Here is a 17,911-nt window from a genome sequence, read left to right on the forward strand (position 1 = left end):
CATAACACCTTCTAGGTCCATCCATGATGTTGCAGATGGCAAGATTTCTTTCTTTCTTTTTTTTTGTCGCTGAGTAATATTCCATTGTATATATGTACTACTTCTTTATCCATTCATCTATTGATGGACAATTAGGTTGCTTCTGCAAATTGGCTATTCTGAATAATGCTGCAATGTACATATAGATGCACACATCCCCCCGAAGTACCATTTTGGGTTTCTTCGGATAAATACCCAGAAGTGAGATTACTGGGTCCTTCTTTCTCTCTTGTTACAGCCTTTGTTTTAAAGTCTATTTTGTCCGGGATAAGTATTGCTAACCCAGCTTTTTGTTTTCTTGTTTCCATTTTCATGAAATATATTTTTCCATCCCTTTATTTTCAGTCTGTGTGTGTCTTTCGATCTGAAGTGAGTCTCTTATAGGCAGCATATGTATGGATCTTACTGTCTTACCCATTCAGCCACCCTATGTCTTCTGACTGGAACATTTAATTCATTTATATTTATAATAATTATTGATAGATCTGTAATTAGTGCCATTTTATTGTTCATATTTTTTATCTTTTTTTCTTCTTCTTAAAGAAGTCCTTCTAACATTTCTTGTAATACTGATTTGGTGGTGATGAACTCCTTTAGCTTTTTCATGTCTGGGAAGCTCTTATCTGTCCTTTGATTCTAAATGATAGCTTTGCTGGGTAGAGTAATCTTGGTTATAGGTCCTTGCTTTTCATCACTTTGAATATTTTGTGCCAATCCCTTCTGGCTTGCAAAGTTTCTGTTGTTGAGAAATCAGCTGATAGTCTTATAGGAGCTCTCTTGGAGGGTAACTAACTGCTTTCCTCTTGCTGCTTTTAAGATTCTCTCTTTGTCTTTAACATTTGGCATTTTAATTATGATGTGTCTTGGTGTGGGCCTCTTTGGATTCATCTTGTTTGGGACTCTCTGCTTCCTAAGCTTGTATGTCTGTTTCCTTCACCAGGTTAGGAAATTTTTCTGTCATTATTTTTTCAAATAGGTTTTCCATTTCTTGCTCTTTCTCTTCCCCTTCTGGTACTACAATGATGTGAATGTTGGTATGCTTCACGTTGTACCAGAGAGTCCTTAAACAATCCTCACTTTTTTTTTTTTTCTTGGATTCTTTTTGCTGTTCTCATTGGGTGTTTTCTGCTATCTTATATTCCAAATTGATGATTTGATCATCTGCTTCATCTAATCTCCTGTTGATTCCCACTAATGTATTCTTCATTTCTGACTATTTTTTTTTATGTTTTCTATATCCATTTTTATGGTTCTTATCTCTTTGTCGAAGTTCTCACTGAGATCATTGAGTATCCTTATAACAGTATTTTGAACTCTGCATCTGGTAGATTGCTTGTCTTCATTTTGTTTAGTTCTTTTTCTGAAGTTTTGTTCTGTTCTTTCATTTGGGACATGTTTCTTTGTCACCTCATTTGGCTGCCTCCCTGTTTTTGTTTCTATGTGTGTTATTGGGGAGAGCCACTGTGTGTCCTTGTCTTAGTAGACAAGGTCTTATGTAGTAGGTGTCCTGTGGGGGCCATTGGCATAATCTCCTTGGCCACCTGAATGCGGTGTTCCAGGTGTGTCCCTTGTGTGGGTTGTTGTGCCCTCCTGTAATCGAGCCTTGGTTGCTGTTTGTACACAATGGGAGGGATTGACCTTCAGGCTGATTGGCCGTGACTACAGTTGAGGAACTGTTGTGGAGGTGGTGACCCTATGTAGTAGTATTTGCTTTAGCAGGGATCTTGTGCCTGCTGAGTCAGTCCTTTGAGTGTGTTGCACACATAGGCATCTGGGTTGTGCTCTGGTGTGGTCTGAAGCTGTTTATCAGGTGTATTGGTTCTGGGGCCTCTTGGGAAGGGCCCTAGTGCAGGGCAACGTCAGCTGCTGCCTGTGCCCTGCCCAGGGTCACTTGGTATGAGCTACAAAGGGATCTACAGATGGTTGGTGCCTGTGTTGGCCTTAGGGGTGACTGAAAGAGGCTAAGCTGTCAACTGAGGTCAGCTGCCACTAGTGCCCGGCTTGGGGCTGATTAGCAAAGAGTACAGGTATGCAAAGGCCACATGCTACTTGTCTGTGGTTTGTGAACCTTTGAGAGATTTTAGGAAAGTCCACAGCATGAGCCAAGACATGTCATTTCTGTGGAAAACCCACTAGAAGAGGCTTGGGTGGGCCCCCAAGTTGGGTGGGGCAGGGTCTCAGGGAATCACCAAGGTGAGCAGGCTGGGAGAGGGGAGGGCTCAACAAAGGGCCACTGGCTTCTGCCACCATTTCTTTCTGGAAGAAAGCTGCCCCTCCAGCCCTTGCCCTGAAGCTAGACAATTCAGTTCCTCTGCATATATACCTGGCACCCTTCAAGCTGCTGCCCCAGCACTAGAGCTCAAAGTGAGTGAGGCTGTCAGCTAGCAAGTCTGTGTGCAGGCCCATTAAGGGGAACACCTGGTATTTCAGCTGCCCTTATCTCAATCAGCCACAATCTCCACTGTTTTTCACAGCCAGAATTATGGGGACTTCTCTTCCTGGCACTGGAACCCGAGACTGGGGAGCCTAATGTGGGGCTGGGACCCTTTACTCCTCAGGGGGAACCTCTACAGCTGAGATATCCCTCCCAATTTTTAACTGCTACACATTGGTATGGGACCAGCCCGTTCTGCATCTCTACCCCTCCTACCTGACTTGATGTGGTTCCTTCTGTATATTCTTAGTTGTAAAACTTCTGTTCTGCTAGACTTCAGGCAATTCTCAATGATGGTTGTTCTGTAGTTTAGTTGTAATTTTGATGTGGTTGTGGGAGGAGGTGAGCACAGCGTTTACCTACTCCTTCCTTATGATTTTCTTAATAACATTTTGTTTTCTCTAGCTTGCTTTATCATAAAATATAGTACATAATACATATAACATACAAAATAAACATCAGTTAATCAACTGTTTATGTTATTTGTAAGGCTTCTGGTCAACAGTAGGCTTTAGTATTAATGGTTAACTTTTGTGGAATCAAAAGTTACATAAGGATTTTCGAATGAGCCATTGAGGGTCCCCTAATCATGTTGTTCAGGGGTCAACTGTAGTTTTATATATATATATATATATATATATAGCACAAAGGGTACAGGACTTGAGTTCCAGACCTGATTCTGTCAAAGACTAAGCATGTGGCTTTCACTTTAAACTTTCTTCTCTCTGGACCATCTATTAGTTACAAGATGTTTCTAAGATCCTCTACAAATCTGATATTCTCTCTTTTTTAGATTTAATGGCCATCAGCACCAGAAACAAGAGACTGATATTGGTATGTTTTAAAGGAGTTAACTACCTCATTCTTTGGTCAAAAAGACATAATACAAAGTGGTCACAAGAGAGTATATGCTGCCTTTTCTTTCCTGATCTTTTTGAGCCATTCCATGAATAATTTCAGATAAAATTCCTGGCAAGAGAAGGGAATTAAAAACATGGGTCATGGACATTTTCCATTTGTTTAAAAGCATGCTAACACTCTAAAACTAAAATAAACAAAAATTGTCCCTGTATATTTAATATAGCTATTTCTCACTAACTAGACAAGCAATTGACATGATTGTGAATTTTAGCAATTTGTGAATAATCAAAATGTATTAAAATTCTAAATCTCCACATTTTCAATAATCAAGGGGATGTTTTCTGAGAACCTATTACATGTGTGCTACTGGACTAGTTATAAGAGTAGGAAGACTGTAAAAAAAAACATGTATAATATGGTTTTATATGACAGTTCCACTTCATAATTTTTTGTGACTTTCTTTGGGTTGAGCACAGTCTCATTACTATTATTAAGACTATTAATATTTACCAAAAATTATCTTTTACTTTTTAAAATATATGACATTTAAAAGATACATTGTGTTTTAAGGAGGAATTTATTATACACAGAGGGTGCAATTATTTCCCGTAATGTTGTGATGGAGATCAATATCCAAAAAGTGATTTAAATCAAATAAAGCTAGAATGTATTTATTCGACCAAGTGAAATGTTTGTGACCATGCATTTAAATGTACTACATATTAAATTGTTCAGTTTTTAATCTAATTAGTTCAATATATTGTGTTTATGGTAATAAAATGTCATTTATGTAGTGATAGCTTTCGCTGGAGCTAATGGATTTTTGAAATGAATTTTAATCTGTAAATGAATTGAGTTTAGGCACAGGCTAAATGCACAGAGCTTGATGCATTTAAATTCTATGTTTAGTAATCATGCCAGGCAACTGTGGATTTACAGAAAGGAACAGAAACATTTCCTTGTTGTGACAGAAATAGACCAGTTGCCAGGTGCCTGCCACATCTGCTCCTGCCACTTAGGTAATATGTGGCCATGAGTCAGATTTCTGCATCATGACACAGGAAGTGAATCCACATCCAAGTGTCTAGTAACTGGGGTGATAGAAACACCCTTCCACTCTCCTATCACCACAGGGCCAATGAGCACTGGCCTTAAAAGCACTATGGATGCCTAATCTATGCACGTGAAATTTCCTTTTCTTGGATTTTTCCCCCTACCCTATAACTTCCGAAGGAACTGCATTCCCTTGCCTACTCCATTCATAAACCCCACCCTTCCAATATTTACTCCCTTCTCACCAGGCTATAACTACCAATAAAAAAAGGAAAACAGTGAGCTCTGTTAGGTTAAATCCTTTTGGTTGAAAGTAATGCATCTTTAACTCTCTTTGAGGACCCCGAGACATGGTGCTGAAGTGAACGTTGGCGCTTCCAGCAGAAACCATATGTTCTGGCTGCAATTGTTTAAGTTCTCCCATTTGTGACTCTATATCTCCCATCCTCACTTAAGTGTACCAGGCTCAACAATTTAACATGTACATTTTTTTCTCCATTTCAGGCTTGAAAATTTTTCTAAATATAAAACATCTGGAAGAGTGAATCTACATCAAAATGGGTATAGGGATTATAGGACATCTTTACTTTTCTTCCCTAGGCTTTTAGTATTTGAATTTTTCATTATGGGCATGTGTCAGTTTTGTAATCAGAAAAATCAATAATTCTATTTTCACTTTAAAAACTGGCCAAATTCTAATATCATTTCCTTATAGTATGTTCATCTTCAGTTTGTGAGGCACACGCAACCTCAGTGTCTTTCCCCCAAATTTGCCTTTCTTCTTTGTCTTTTTCTAAAACCACTCTTCGATGTATTTTAACTCTATTTTATTTTTTTCCTGCCCATTTTTTCTGGGCTCTTGGTTCCTTTTTCTTGGCTTCTTATTCTTGTATGGTTTCACCCCAGTCAGGTTCAACCGTAGGCTCTTGGGATTCTGTGCTGTGGCCGACGGGGGATTTAGAAATCATCCTGGCCATAAATACCATCACCAGCCAGGATGTGTCTGACCTTTATTTTACACTGACCTTTTGGGGTTCCTTTGCACTTGGAGGCCTCCTGACTCATCTGGATAATCAAACAGCAACCTAGGTTCCAGAACTTCCTAGATCTTTTCTTGTCCCCGTGAAATGTGACCTTCCTTATCTCTTCAGGGTTTTGTAAGGGGTAAAGAGATCATTGGCATAATGCTAAGTTGAGTTAATGGCATGTTGGGTGTAATGGCTTAAGGGTCATTTCTCCTGGAGGATATATTTACACTTTTTATGGGGACTATAAATGCCTTAACTCCAGAGAGTGGCTGACAGATGGTACGTACTTTAGCCCTTCTTGGTAAGTTGATGGGAGAGTTCTTTTAGACTAGTTATACTCTGAACACCTTCCAAGGCCCACCCTCTATGCAGCGGCCTATTTTGCTGACAGCATTCAGTGTGCAGCTTTCTGTATGACTGAGGTGAAGCCACACTTCATTCTAAATAATAACAACTAGAATCATACTCCCCCACCCCAATTTCTGAAGCCAACTGTGAATTCAGGGTCTGCTGACTATAAGGGAAAACACTCTTTTGAAATTTCCATTTGGAACAAGTGAGAGATTCAGTGTTTTTAGCAGAACAGTGTTTGGTAGAGTTAGGAATTGGTCCAGTTGGAATACTCTAGGGAAATCTGGAAGGCAAAGACATGGATAAGGGTGAGAATAAGGTCAAGAGTTAAGTGAATCCATTTCCACTAGCCTCTGAGAGCTCATGTGAATACAAGCCTGAGGGCAGAGGTGAAATGAGACAGGGCATCATTGAAAAGAATCAGCAGTTAAAGGCTTACTGGTGTGAACTCTATAAAAATAGCACCCTCAAATCAAAGACTACCCTCGAAAAAATTATAGGTAGGAACGAGAAAGTCACCTTTGGGAGATGGTAAGTAAAAATGACTTAAGACTGTGAGTAACAAATATGTGAAGCGGGTAAGTAGAGGCAAGGAGGAAAAGAAGAGGGAGGAGGGAGCGTGTGGATGTTTTCCAAAGCGAGGCTAAGGGATTCAGGTTAAATATAACCAAATTGTTTTAAGCATCAGAAACTTCCCCAAACCCCAACCACTGCCAAACGGAATCTTACCAGGAGCCCAATGTATGACACGGACCGAAGCAGAGACGTTCTGTTTTACCTTGCTAACTTTAAAGTTAATATCATTAGAAGAGCCTATGTTCTTCTTCTTTTTTTTTTTTTAAAGGTTTCTCAAACTATGAGCATTCTCTTACCTTCAGGTATTTGTTTTTAATAGCCGCCTCATTGAGTCCACGCCATTGGTCATCTTTGGCTTTGGCCTCCTTCATATCCACAAAGTAACCAGTGACTGGAGTTCGTCCAGAATGGATGGGAGGCTTCCACTGCAGAACCAGGGAGGTTTTCCTGACTTCGCTATACTTAAGATTGTGTGGTGGTCCTGTGAAAGAGACCAATGCATAAAAATCATAATGTAGACGAGAAAACTCTAATGTGTGTAAATCTAGAACCACATTTAAGGTCTTAGAGCTGAATCTGAGGTTGGTGTTCTGTTTTTCAAAATCTACCATTTCCATGGAAATAGGTATTTTGTGGTTATTTCACAGCAAGTATCCTGAACGGCTCTATACCAGCCTATCAAGACCCTTTATGGGCAGCAGGGGGTTAAGGCCAGTTCAAGATGCCCCTCAGATGCTGAATGAAACTTGCCTGCAGGCTGTCATCAGGCACGTGTCCCTTACCTTTTATCAGAACTGTACAATTTGGTTGCAGCTTCAGTTTCATATTATTTTTGGATAATAATCTGAAAATTCTCTCAAATCTCAAATTAGCACGAAGGAAGCAAACTCTATTTGATGGCAAGATAATAGTATTTCTTATAAAGGAAAAAGGGATATATTACAAAATAGGTCCCTATTGGAGGGAAATTTTCCCCGGAAAGAATGTATCTATCCCATATAGGAACTACAGTTATGGTTTACAAAGACCTTTCACCAAATAAATACAATCAATCCCGTGAGCCCTGAATCTGCGTTAAATACTGTCAGGTATGTTACATTTATTTATCTCATTCATCCTTAAGACAATTACCAGGAAACTAAGCGAAGGCACATAACTTGATCAACCTGTTCAAAAAGAAAGCCAGAATGTTTTTCCTACTTGTGTGTTCTTTGCACTCTTGGGAGAGTCCAAACTACTAAGGGATTTATCTTTGCATGACCAACAGCTGATATGACAATCAATCAAAATCACCTGTACTGACTCACAGTGGCCTGAAAGCCAACTACAAGCACAGATTCTATCATGCTACACTTTGGCATTTTGCAATTGATAGTTCAATATTTACTGGGCCCTCTACCTTGGCATAAGAGTCACAAAATGCATCATCCTTTTCTTCCGACAATATCTTGTGTGGAAATAGGTTTAAATAATAACACCAATACCTTACATTGGTGTGGCATGTTCTGTTTCACAAAGGGATTTTGTGACCATTTTCTTTTTAATTTGTTAAATTTATTGGGCTGACATTGATTAGTAAAATTATATAGGTTTCAAGTATACATTTCTATAATACATCATCTATAAATTGCATTGTGTGTTCACCACCCAGAGTCAGTTCTCCTTCCATCACCATATATTTGACCCCCCTTTAACCTCTTCTACCACACCCTCCCCCTTTACCTTCTGGTAATGACTAAACTGTTGTCTGTGTCTATGAGTTTTTGTTTCTTTGTTTGTCTTGTTCATTTGTTGCTTTCAGTTTTATATCCCACATATGAGTGAAATCATATGGTTCTTGACTTTATCTGTCTGATTTATTTAGCTTAGCATAATAATCTCAAGATCCATACATGTTGTTGCAAATGGCACTATTTCATCTTTTCTTATAGCTGAGTAATATTCCATTGTGTATAAGTGTCACATCTCCTTTATCCAATCAACTATGGAAGAACACCTTGGTTGTTCTCATGTTTTGGTGACTGTGAATAATGCTGCACTGAAAATAGGGGTACATATATCTTTACAATGGTTTTCAGATTTTTTGGGTAGATACCCAGAAGAAGGATTGCTAGGTCATATGGTAATTCTATTCTTAATTTTTTGAGGCCCTTCCATACTGTTTTCCATAGTGGCTGTTCCAATTTACATTTTCAACAGCAGTATATGAGGGTTCCTTTTTCTCCACAGTCTCTCCAACACTTGTTATCATGTATCTTGTTGATAATAGCCATTCTAACAGGTGTGAGGTGGTATCTCATTGTGGTTTTGATTTTCATTTCCCTAATAGCTAGTGAAGTTGAGCATTTTTTTCCATATATCTATTGGCCATTTGTATGTCTTCTTGGGAGAAGTGTCTGTTAAGGTCTTCTGCCCATTTTTTAATTGGATTCTTTGTTTTTTGTTGTTGAGTTGTACAAGTTCTTTATATATTTTGGATATTAGCCCCTTATTGGAGGCGTTATTTGCAAATATCTTCTCCCATTTTATTGGTTGCCTCTTTATTAGGTCGATGGTTACTTTTGCTGTGTGGAAGCTTTTCAGTAGGATATAGTCCCATTCATTTATTTTAGCTTTTACTTCCGTTGCTTTTGAGGTCATATTCATAAAATCCTCTCTGAACTGAAGGTCCATCAGTTTAGTACCTATGCTTTCTTCTACACAGTTTATTGTTTCAGGTCTCATGTTTAGGTCTTAGATCAATTTCGAGTTAATTTTGGTATATTGTGACAGATAGCAGTCTAGTGTCATTCTTTCGCAAGTGGCTTCCCTATTTTCCCAGCACCATTTTGGAGGAGGGTTTCTTTTCTTTTTTATTTTATTTTATTTTATTAAATTTATTGCGGTGACAATTGTTAGTAAAATTACATAGATTTCAGGTGTACAATTCTGTATTACATCATCTATAAATCCCATTGTGTGTTCATCACCCAGAGTCAGTTCTCCTTCGATCACCATATATTTGATCCCCCTTACCTTCATCTCCCACCTCTTTTCTTCATTATGTGTTTTTGGCTCATTCGTCAAAAATTATCTGTCCACATATGAGGTCTGACAATTAAATTTGCTTAACTTTTTTGATATCAGAGGGATTATTCATTATGAATTTGTCCCAACTGGACAAACAGTTAACCAACTTTACTATTTCAAAGTGCTGAAAAGGCTGCATGAAAAAGTTAGATGACCTGAACTTTCCTCCATGGCTTTTGCGTCACGACAATGCACCAGCTCACATGGCATGGTCTGTGAGGAAATTTTTAGCTAGTAAACAAATAAATGTATTGGAACTCCCTCCCCACTCACTGATCTGGTCCCCACTGACTTCTTTCTTTACCCAAAGATAAAGGAAATATTGAAAGGAAGACATTTTGATCACATTCAGGACATCAAGGGTAATATGAAGACAGCTCTGAGGGCCATTCCAGAAAAAGAGTTCCAGAATTGCTTTGAAGGTGGAGTAGGCAGTGGTTTTGGTGCATAGCTTCCCAACGGGAGTGACCATAGTGATATTCAGCAGCGAGGTATGTAGCACTTTTTCTAGGATTGGTTTGAGAACTCAATAGTACATCTTCGTATATGTATGGGTATAATTCTAGGTTTTCAATTCTGTTCCATTGGTCTGTGTGTCTGTTTTTCTGCCATTAGCATACTGTTTTGATTATTGTCACCTTGTAGTATTGATTGAAGGCAGGCAGTGTGATACCTCCAGGCTTGTTCTTTTTCTGAGGATTGCTTTGGCTATTCAGGGTCTTTGTAATTCTATACATATCTGATGAGTTTTTGTTCTATTTCTTTAAAAAATGCCATTGGGATTTTGATGGGGGTTGCACTGAATCTGTATATTGCTTTGGGCAATATGGCCATTTTATCTATGTTGATTCTTCCAATCCATGAACACTGGACTTTTGCTTTTGGAAGGTTTTGGATGATTGTTCGATTTCCTTATTGTTGATCAGTCTAGTTAGATTTTCCAGTTCTTCATGTTTCAGTCTAGGAAGGCCATATATTTCTAAAAACTTGTCCATTTCTTCTAGGTTATTGAATTTGGTGGCGTATAGTCCTCCATAGTATTCTCGCATGATCCTCTGTATTTCTGTAGTGTCCGTGTAACTTTTTCTCTTTCATTTCTGATTTTATTTGTGTCTTTTCCCTTTTTTCTTTAGTGAGTCTAGCCAAGGGTTTGTCAATCTTATCAATCTTTTTAAAGAACAAGCTCTTTGTTGCATTAATTTTTTTCTATTGTCTTTTTGTTCTCTATTTCAGTTACTTCTGCTCTAATTTTTATTATTTCCTTCCTTCTGCTGACTTTGGCTTTCATTTGTTCTTTTTTTTCTAATTCTTTAAGATGTAATGTTAGGTTGTTTATTAGGTTGTTTCTTGAGATAGGCCTGTAATGATATCAATTTCTCTCTTAATACTGCTTTCACTACACCCCAATAACTTTGACACATGTATTTTCATTCTCATTTGTTTCTATGTGTCTTTTGCTCTCTCCTATTATTTCCTCTTTGACCCAGGCATTCTTTAATAGCATGTTGTTTAATCTCCACGTATTTATGGTTTTCCCCGCTTTCTTTTTGCAGTTGATCTGCAATTTCAAAACATTGTGATTGGAAAATATGCTTGGTATGATTTCAGACTTCTTTAATTTGCTGAGGCCAGTTTTGTGTCCCAACATATGGTCTATCTTTGAGAATGCTCTATGTGCACTAGAATAGAATGTATAGTCTGGTGTTCTAGGATGAAATGTTCTGTAAATATGACTATTTTCTTGTGTCATCCCAGCCTCAGAACCCAGTGAGGCATCTGAGAGGTAGCACTGCTTTACCCAGAAGAAACTCTGTTCTGCTGCTTCCTAGAACTTCTTGTCTAGGAATAAGACCTAGTTTTCAATCCTAACAACCACTTACTACATGTATGACCTTCTTGGTATCATTTAACTTGAGTCTCAGTTTCTTCACCTATAAAACAAAGGGATGACAAAACATTCTTCTTTTTTTTTTTTTTCCTAAACATTCTTAATGCTCTCATCTCTAAGAGCTTTCTTGAGTTTTGGCTTGCCCAATACTACTCAGTAAGTCAAGGGTGGCTCTGAGAAACAAGAGGTCATGGGGTGGAGGACTGTCCCATTCATTTCTCCTCTGAGTGAAGAGCACTCACCCTGCACCCTCTTTTGCAAACTATATCTTTCTATCAAAATATTTCTACAGACCTACTCAGAATTTCTTAGTCTCTAGTCACTCACATTTTAACTTTATTCAGGAATTGCAAGAAATTAAAAACAGATTCACCTTTGTGTAGGTGACAGAAGGAAATTAATATACATCAACTAGTTTCAAGGAGGTACAAAGAAAGGCAGTGTGTATGCCTCTTGTATTTACTGAAGTTGTATAAGCACTTGAACTTCCCTAGAATTTCTCTTGTAATCTTTTTATACATGCTTGATAGAGAAGTGATGTAGATGGACACTGGCTATGTAAAGGGAAAATGATGGTTCTTCAAGGGCATTAAGGTTTCAAATTGAGGAAGAAGGTGGCACTGGAGGCAGGGCTGGAGCCACCTAGTATTTATGTCCAGTGTGGCTTGGTGTTCTGATATGGTTGATGCTGGTGCCATACCAGTTGTTACTAAACCGCGCTGGGAGAATTTAGTCATTCTGTGGTACTAAAGTTTTTGGGTTTCTGAAGTTAGTACCATTGGAAGCAAAAGAAAACTATCCACCAAACACACTAATGTTGCTACTTTGAATCTTAATGGCTTAGTAAATTTGTTGGTATTCCATTTTTAAATCTGTTCAGTGTTGTAGGTGTATGAGAGTTAAAAGTGTAGGTAAATATAAATATTTCTGCCATTTCCCCATTTTCTTCCCTGCCCAACCAACAACCCCCTATGACATCCTCCAAAGGAGAACATTTCCAGTCAGTTCCAGGATCTTTGTTGTGATGCAGTTAGGGAAAAGTATATAGAGGGAAAGGACTAAAGAAATAAGTGGAGAATGCATGGGAACTAAGGAGTGCAGGAGGACTTTTTGAGAAATTTTTCTGAGGTATTTGAATTGATGCTCTTTAATGGCCTTTAAGAAGCACAAGCAAAAATTGGAATTCCTTTTAAATGGATCATATGTTATTCAAATTATATGCTTCTGTCAATTCTACTGCATGCAGAGGTTGAACTATGGGGCTCTAGGATTTATTTGGAACACAAGCATAAGAAATGTATACCCGGTTTTATATTGGTACCTATTACTTAGCAATATTATAAACAGATTTTACATAAACATGAGGGGCCAAGAGAATTTAGTTCCCTTAGAAGTTGTCTAAGCATTTAAATTAAGTTCTAAGTTGTAGGTTCTATTGGCAAAAACTCTGAGCCTCAGTGCTGAGACGGTTTTCACAGTTTACCTGGAACAGCAATGGTCCACTCCTCACATTTAAAGCATTCGCTTACTGCTGAGGGCACTCCCAATCCAGCGATGTTCATGGCTGCCACTTGGAATTGATACACTGTATTTTCCTTTAGGTTGCTAATCTGCAATACGGACAACATCACAGAGAGTGAACATTTCAGGCTTGTTTGTTCTAATTGTTCAACATTTTATTTATTTACCTCTCATGTTGGACACAATCTAGGATGACCCTCAATGAGTCATACCCGTTTGTAATCTCCTCTCCTTGAGTGTGGGTGGAACAGGTGACCTACTTCTAGCCAACAGAATATGGCAAGGGCATTGGAATATCAGTCCTGTGGTTGTTACAACATATGGCAAAGGAGAAGGGATATTTCAGATATAATTAAGGTCCTGAATCAGTTAATTTTGAGTTAATCAAAAGGGAAATGGATTATGCTGGGTGGGCCTGACTGTGATATTATGATTTAGAATGAGAAATATGTATTTGGTTTTCTCTCCATTCCTAGCACAGAGCTCCTAAAAACCATGGAATTTACTAAGTGATGAGGATGATAAAGGTGTCTTTCATTACGTTAATGAAGCAACTTTGGGGATGCCCCTACATAATCTAAGTATGGGGGCTAGTTGCCCATGGAAACAGTCATATAATTAGAGGGTTGGAACTTTCAGCCTCACCACTTAGACCTCCAGGGAAAGAAGGGCTGGAAATTGAGTTCAATCATCAATGGTCAATAATTTAATCAACCATGCCTATGTAACAAAGTCTCCATAAAAAAAAAAAAAAAAAAAAATACAGGGTTTGGAGTGTCGCGTCCAGCACAACACAGGCAGTGAGTGAACGAGAAAGGGTGGCAAAGGGTTAAGAAAGTAAGAAACAGAAATAAAGCAAGTTATGAAACAGGGGCCAAGGGTCTCACAGCCTCAAAGGACTGAGAGACCAGAATTGGGGGCCTTGTGGCTTTTATTTTTTATTTTATTTAAAAAAAAATTTTTTTAATTTATTGGGGTGACAATTGTTAGTAAAATTACATAGATTTCAGGTGTACAATTCTGTATTACATCATCTATAAATCCCATTGTATGTTCACCACCCAGAGTCAGTTCTTCCATCACCATACATTTGATCCCCCTTACCCTCATCTCCCACCCCCCACACCCCTTACCCTCTGGTAACCACTGAACTATTGTCTGTGTCTAAGACTTTTTGTTTCTCATTTGTTTGTCTTGTTCTTTCTTGTGGCTTTTATTGATGCACACACAAGAAAGCAACATTGTTTTCTCCAAGGTCTGTGAATTTTACCCAGTATACTAAGAAACAGATTTGAACTAATTACCCTTGCCTGCAAACATAGGTGAACCGTCAGTTTCAGGATGTACCTCCCCAAGAGACAAAACCTTTATGCTGAAACTTACTGAAATGGATAGATGGAGAACTGATGTTATTGCACCATTGAATCTCTTCCCAAGCAGGTTTTGAGAAGGAATGTAGCCACAAAAGCAGAAGCTCTCCTTAACCCATGGAAGGTGGGGGGCTGCGCCCACCTCTATGAACCCCATGGGTTCTCCTGCTCGTGCCTGGAGAACTGTGCCTGGCTTGAGTTGTCCCCCCCTGGGGAATCTTACTCGGCATTGGCTAACCAGCCATCTTCCGGGGCCAAACAGGGAGACATAAGGTCTAAGCACAAAAGTGAAGCAAAGTCCCTGAAAGGATTAGTCTCACAGACTCTCCTTTCTTTAGGGGCAGGTACGAGGGGACAGACGGATAGGCTGCTGCGTGACAACATCGGAGAACTTCCAGTTTGGTGAACATATAGAGGTGCTGGAAGAGTGATACTTTGAAGAGGGCATGGAAGCTCTGCACCATTCCTACATACCTTGCCCTAGGCATTTCTTTCACCTAGCTGTTCCTGAGCTAGATCCTTTTATAATAAACTGGTAATCTAGTAAGTAAAATGTTTCTCTGAGTTCTGTGAGTCATTCTAAAAAATTAATGGAACCCGAAAAGGGGTTGTGGGAATCTCTGATTTATAGCCAGTTGGTCAGGTCAGAAGCTCAGGTGACAACCTGGACTTGGCACTGGCATTCTTGTGGGACTGAGCCCTTAATCTGTGGGATCTGATTCTATCTCCAGTTAGACAGTGTTAGAACTGAGTTAAATTGTAGGACACCCAGCTAGTGTCAGGGAAGTGTGACAGTAGAATAGGAGTAAAGGAGAAACACAGAGGAGAAAGAGTGAGTTTTTCCAAAGGACTAACTTAATCTGATAGGAATTCTTAAAATGGGGTTTGGGCCCTTCCTGAAGAGACACACTATCCTAATGGCCTTGAAGAAGCAAATGCCATTTTGCAAACTGTCTAGCCACTTGCATTTGGACAAGGGCAGTCTCACACTTACAGCTGCAAGTAACTCAATTCTGCCAACAACCTGAATGAGTTTGGAAGAGGAACTCAAGCTCCAGATGAGAATGCAGCCCAACTGACACCTAGATTTCAGCCTGTGAAATCCTGAGAGGACTCAGCTAAGCAAAACTCCTAACTCATGGAGACTGTGATATAACAAACTTCGGTTATTTTAAGCCACATGAAAATTAAATAAATTCTAGGCTAGGAATCAAAATAGTACAATTTTTGTAATGTTTCTGCTCTTTACTGAGTGACCTAATGTTTTCTATATCCCTGAGTAGGAACTGTGTTGTTGTGAGGGTAAATATATGTAATAAAATAATGAATGTGAAAACATTTGCAAAATAGAAATGATGGAATATATTAGTGTGAAAAATATCTAGAGACTATAAACTATACTTTGAACATTACAATGCTTAATAAAGGGAGGTATTAATGGAAACAGCTGAGTTAACAAAATTTACCTATTGTATGATTTAAGTTAAGACAAACATATGTCCAGTCTATATCTGATTTGATCATGAAGTAATAAGTTCATCCATAAGAGGGCTTGTCTTGCTAGTTATTTAGGGTATAAGTAGAATGTAATAGCTATGTGTTATAGTAACAGAATGTTATAAACACTCTTTTTGATTAAACATACACACACACACTCCATTTAAGAAGAAAAATTCTTTTTCATTATGGGGAAATTATGATGTAGAGAACTTGGATCTAAAAGTACTTTATTTAGATACCAGGGTTGCTTTGGGGTCATTAGCGTGACCAACCATTCCATTTTTCCTGGGAGCACAGGATTTCCTAGGACATAGGACATTTTGTACTAAAATGGAGAGAGTCCCAGATATAAAGTTGGTACAATGATATGTAAAAATCAATATATATATAAATTAGTTATATTTCTCTATTCTAGCAACAACAAAAAGATATAAAAATATACTATTTAAAATAATAGTGAAATATGTAGTAACTACAAATTAACAAATAATGAGCAAGGCTTCTGTAGAGGATTATAAACCTTTATTCAGACTTTAAAGAAGACCAAAATAAAAGGGGAGAAATATTGTGTTCATGAATTAGAAGATACAATATTTTAAAGATGTCAAGTATTCCTCAATTTATTTATACATTCAATGCAATCTCAATCAGAATTCTAATATGTTTTGTCATTTTTGTTTATTGCTGCATTTTCTTTTGCTTGTCTTGTCTTGTGGTAAAATTTGGTAACCTAATTCTACAATTTATGTCAAACTGCAAAGGGCTATTAGCCCTGGAAGAGGAAAATTAAGCTGGTAGAACTTGATCTACTAGTTATATCAAGTGTACAATAAAGCTATAATAATTAAATGACTGTAATACTGGCCCAGTGGCAGAACTAACAGACCAGTAGAACAGAATAGAGAGCAGAATAGAGTAGAACAAAATACTCGTAGAGAAACAGACACATACATATAAGGAAATTTGTTATATGATACAGATAACCTAGTGAATAGTGGAAAATGACAAATTTTTCAATAGATAATGCTGGGACAACTGGGTATCCATAGGAGGAAAAATGAATTTTGACCCTTACTTCACATGATATACAACATTTTAGGTGAATTAATGACTTAAGTGGCAAAGTATAAAGCTTTTAGAATATAATCTAGTACAACATCTCCATGACCCTGGAATAGAAAAGGCATTTCTTTTTTCTTATCTTTATTTTTAATTTTTTAAAATAATATTATTGTCAAGCTGTAAGGATATATGAGACCATCTTATAGAGGAGAAAGATGATACCTTGAGGTTAAGCGATTGGCCCAAGGTCACATAGCTGGGACCATGGCTTTCAGAAACTAGAAGGCATTTCTTTAAGGAAAAAAAAGGGCGCAGAAATCACTAATGGCAAAGCAAATGTTGGTGAATCTGACTACAATAAATTTGACATTAAAATTAATGTAGGCAGGGGTGGGCCGGTGGTTTAGGCGCTGTTGGAGCGCTGTGCTCCTAACGCCGAAGGCTGCCAGTTCGATTCCCACATGGGCCAGTGAGCTGCGCCCTCTACAGCTAAGACTGTGAACAATGGCTCTCCCTGGAGCTGGGCTGCGTGAACAGCCGGACGTCAGTGTGAATGAGTTGCTCTGCGCTGCTGCCATGGGCTGCTGCGAGCTGCCGAGGGCTGCTGTGTGCTGACGTGTGCTACCGTGAGTGGCCGGCAGCCGACGACAGCTACTAGGAGCTCCTGTGAGCAGCCGACCAGCGACCAACTGCCTCCGCTGGGTGGAGCACAAGGCTCATAATACCAGCATAGGCAGGGAGCTGCGCCCTACAACTAGACTGAGAAACAGTGGCTTAAAAAATGGGGAGGAGGGGCAAAAAGAAAATTAATGTAGGTCACCATAAGGAGAACAGACTAGCCGTTGAGTGGGAGAATATATATGCAACTTACATAGCTGCCAAGAATTTATACTCAAAATATATAAAGAACTTCACAGGTCAATAAGAAAAACCATCAGAAAATTGGGCAAAAACCTTGAAAAGGCATGTTATAAAAGAAGATTTCAAAATGGACTATATACAGAGGAAAAGATGTTCAGACTCGTTTGACACCAAGATTGTCAAAACTGAAAATGTGTGAATATACCAAGTGTTGGAAGGATGTGAAACAATGGGGATTCTCATCTATTTAAACAAAAAGCAGAGATTTATGTAGTAAAGTTGAAGAGAAAGAAGACTC

At 38.5% G+C, this 17,911-nt stretch overlaps 1 protein-coding gene across 2 annotated transcripts in view; it reads right to left on the bottom strand.

Moving 5' to 3' along the window:
• MYOM1 (myomesin 1) overlaps nucleotides 1–17,911 on the bottom strand; it is a 126,561-nt gene that overhangs the window by 35,154 nt on the left and 73,496 nt on the right. For both annotated transcript variants that reach the window (XM_019755764.2, XM_019755765.2), the window contains 2 exons: nucleotides 12,783–12,909; nucleotides 6,639–6,823 (listed from right to left, as the gene is read on the bottom strand). In XM_019755764.2, coding sequence (XP_019611323.2) covers nucleotides 6,639–6,823; nucleotides 12,783–12,909 — 312 coding nt within the window. The remainder of the gene's footprint in view (nucleotides 1–6,638; nucleotides 6,824–12,782; nucleotides 12,910–17,911) is intronic.

This window comes from Rhinolophus sinicus, linkage group LG09 (assembly GCF_036562045.2).
Source record: "Rhinolophus sinicus isolate RSC01 linkage group LG09, ASM3656204v1, whole genome shotgun sequence".
NCBI classification, from domain to species: domain Eukaryota; kingdom Metazoa; phylum Chordata; class Mammalia; order Chiroptera; family Rhinolophidae; genus Rhinolophus; species Rhinolophus sinicus.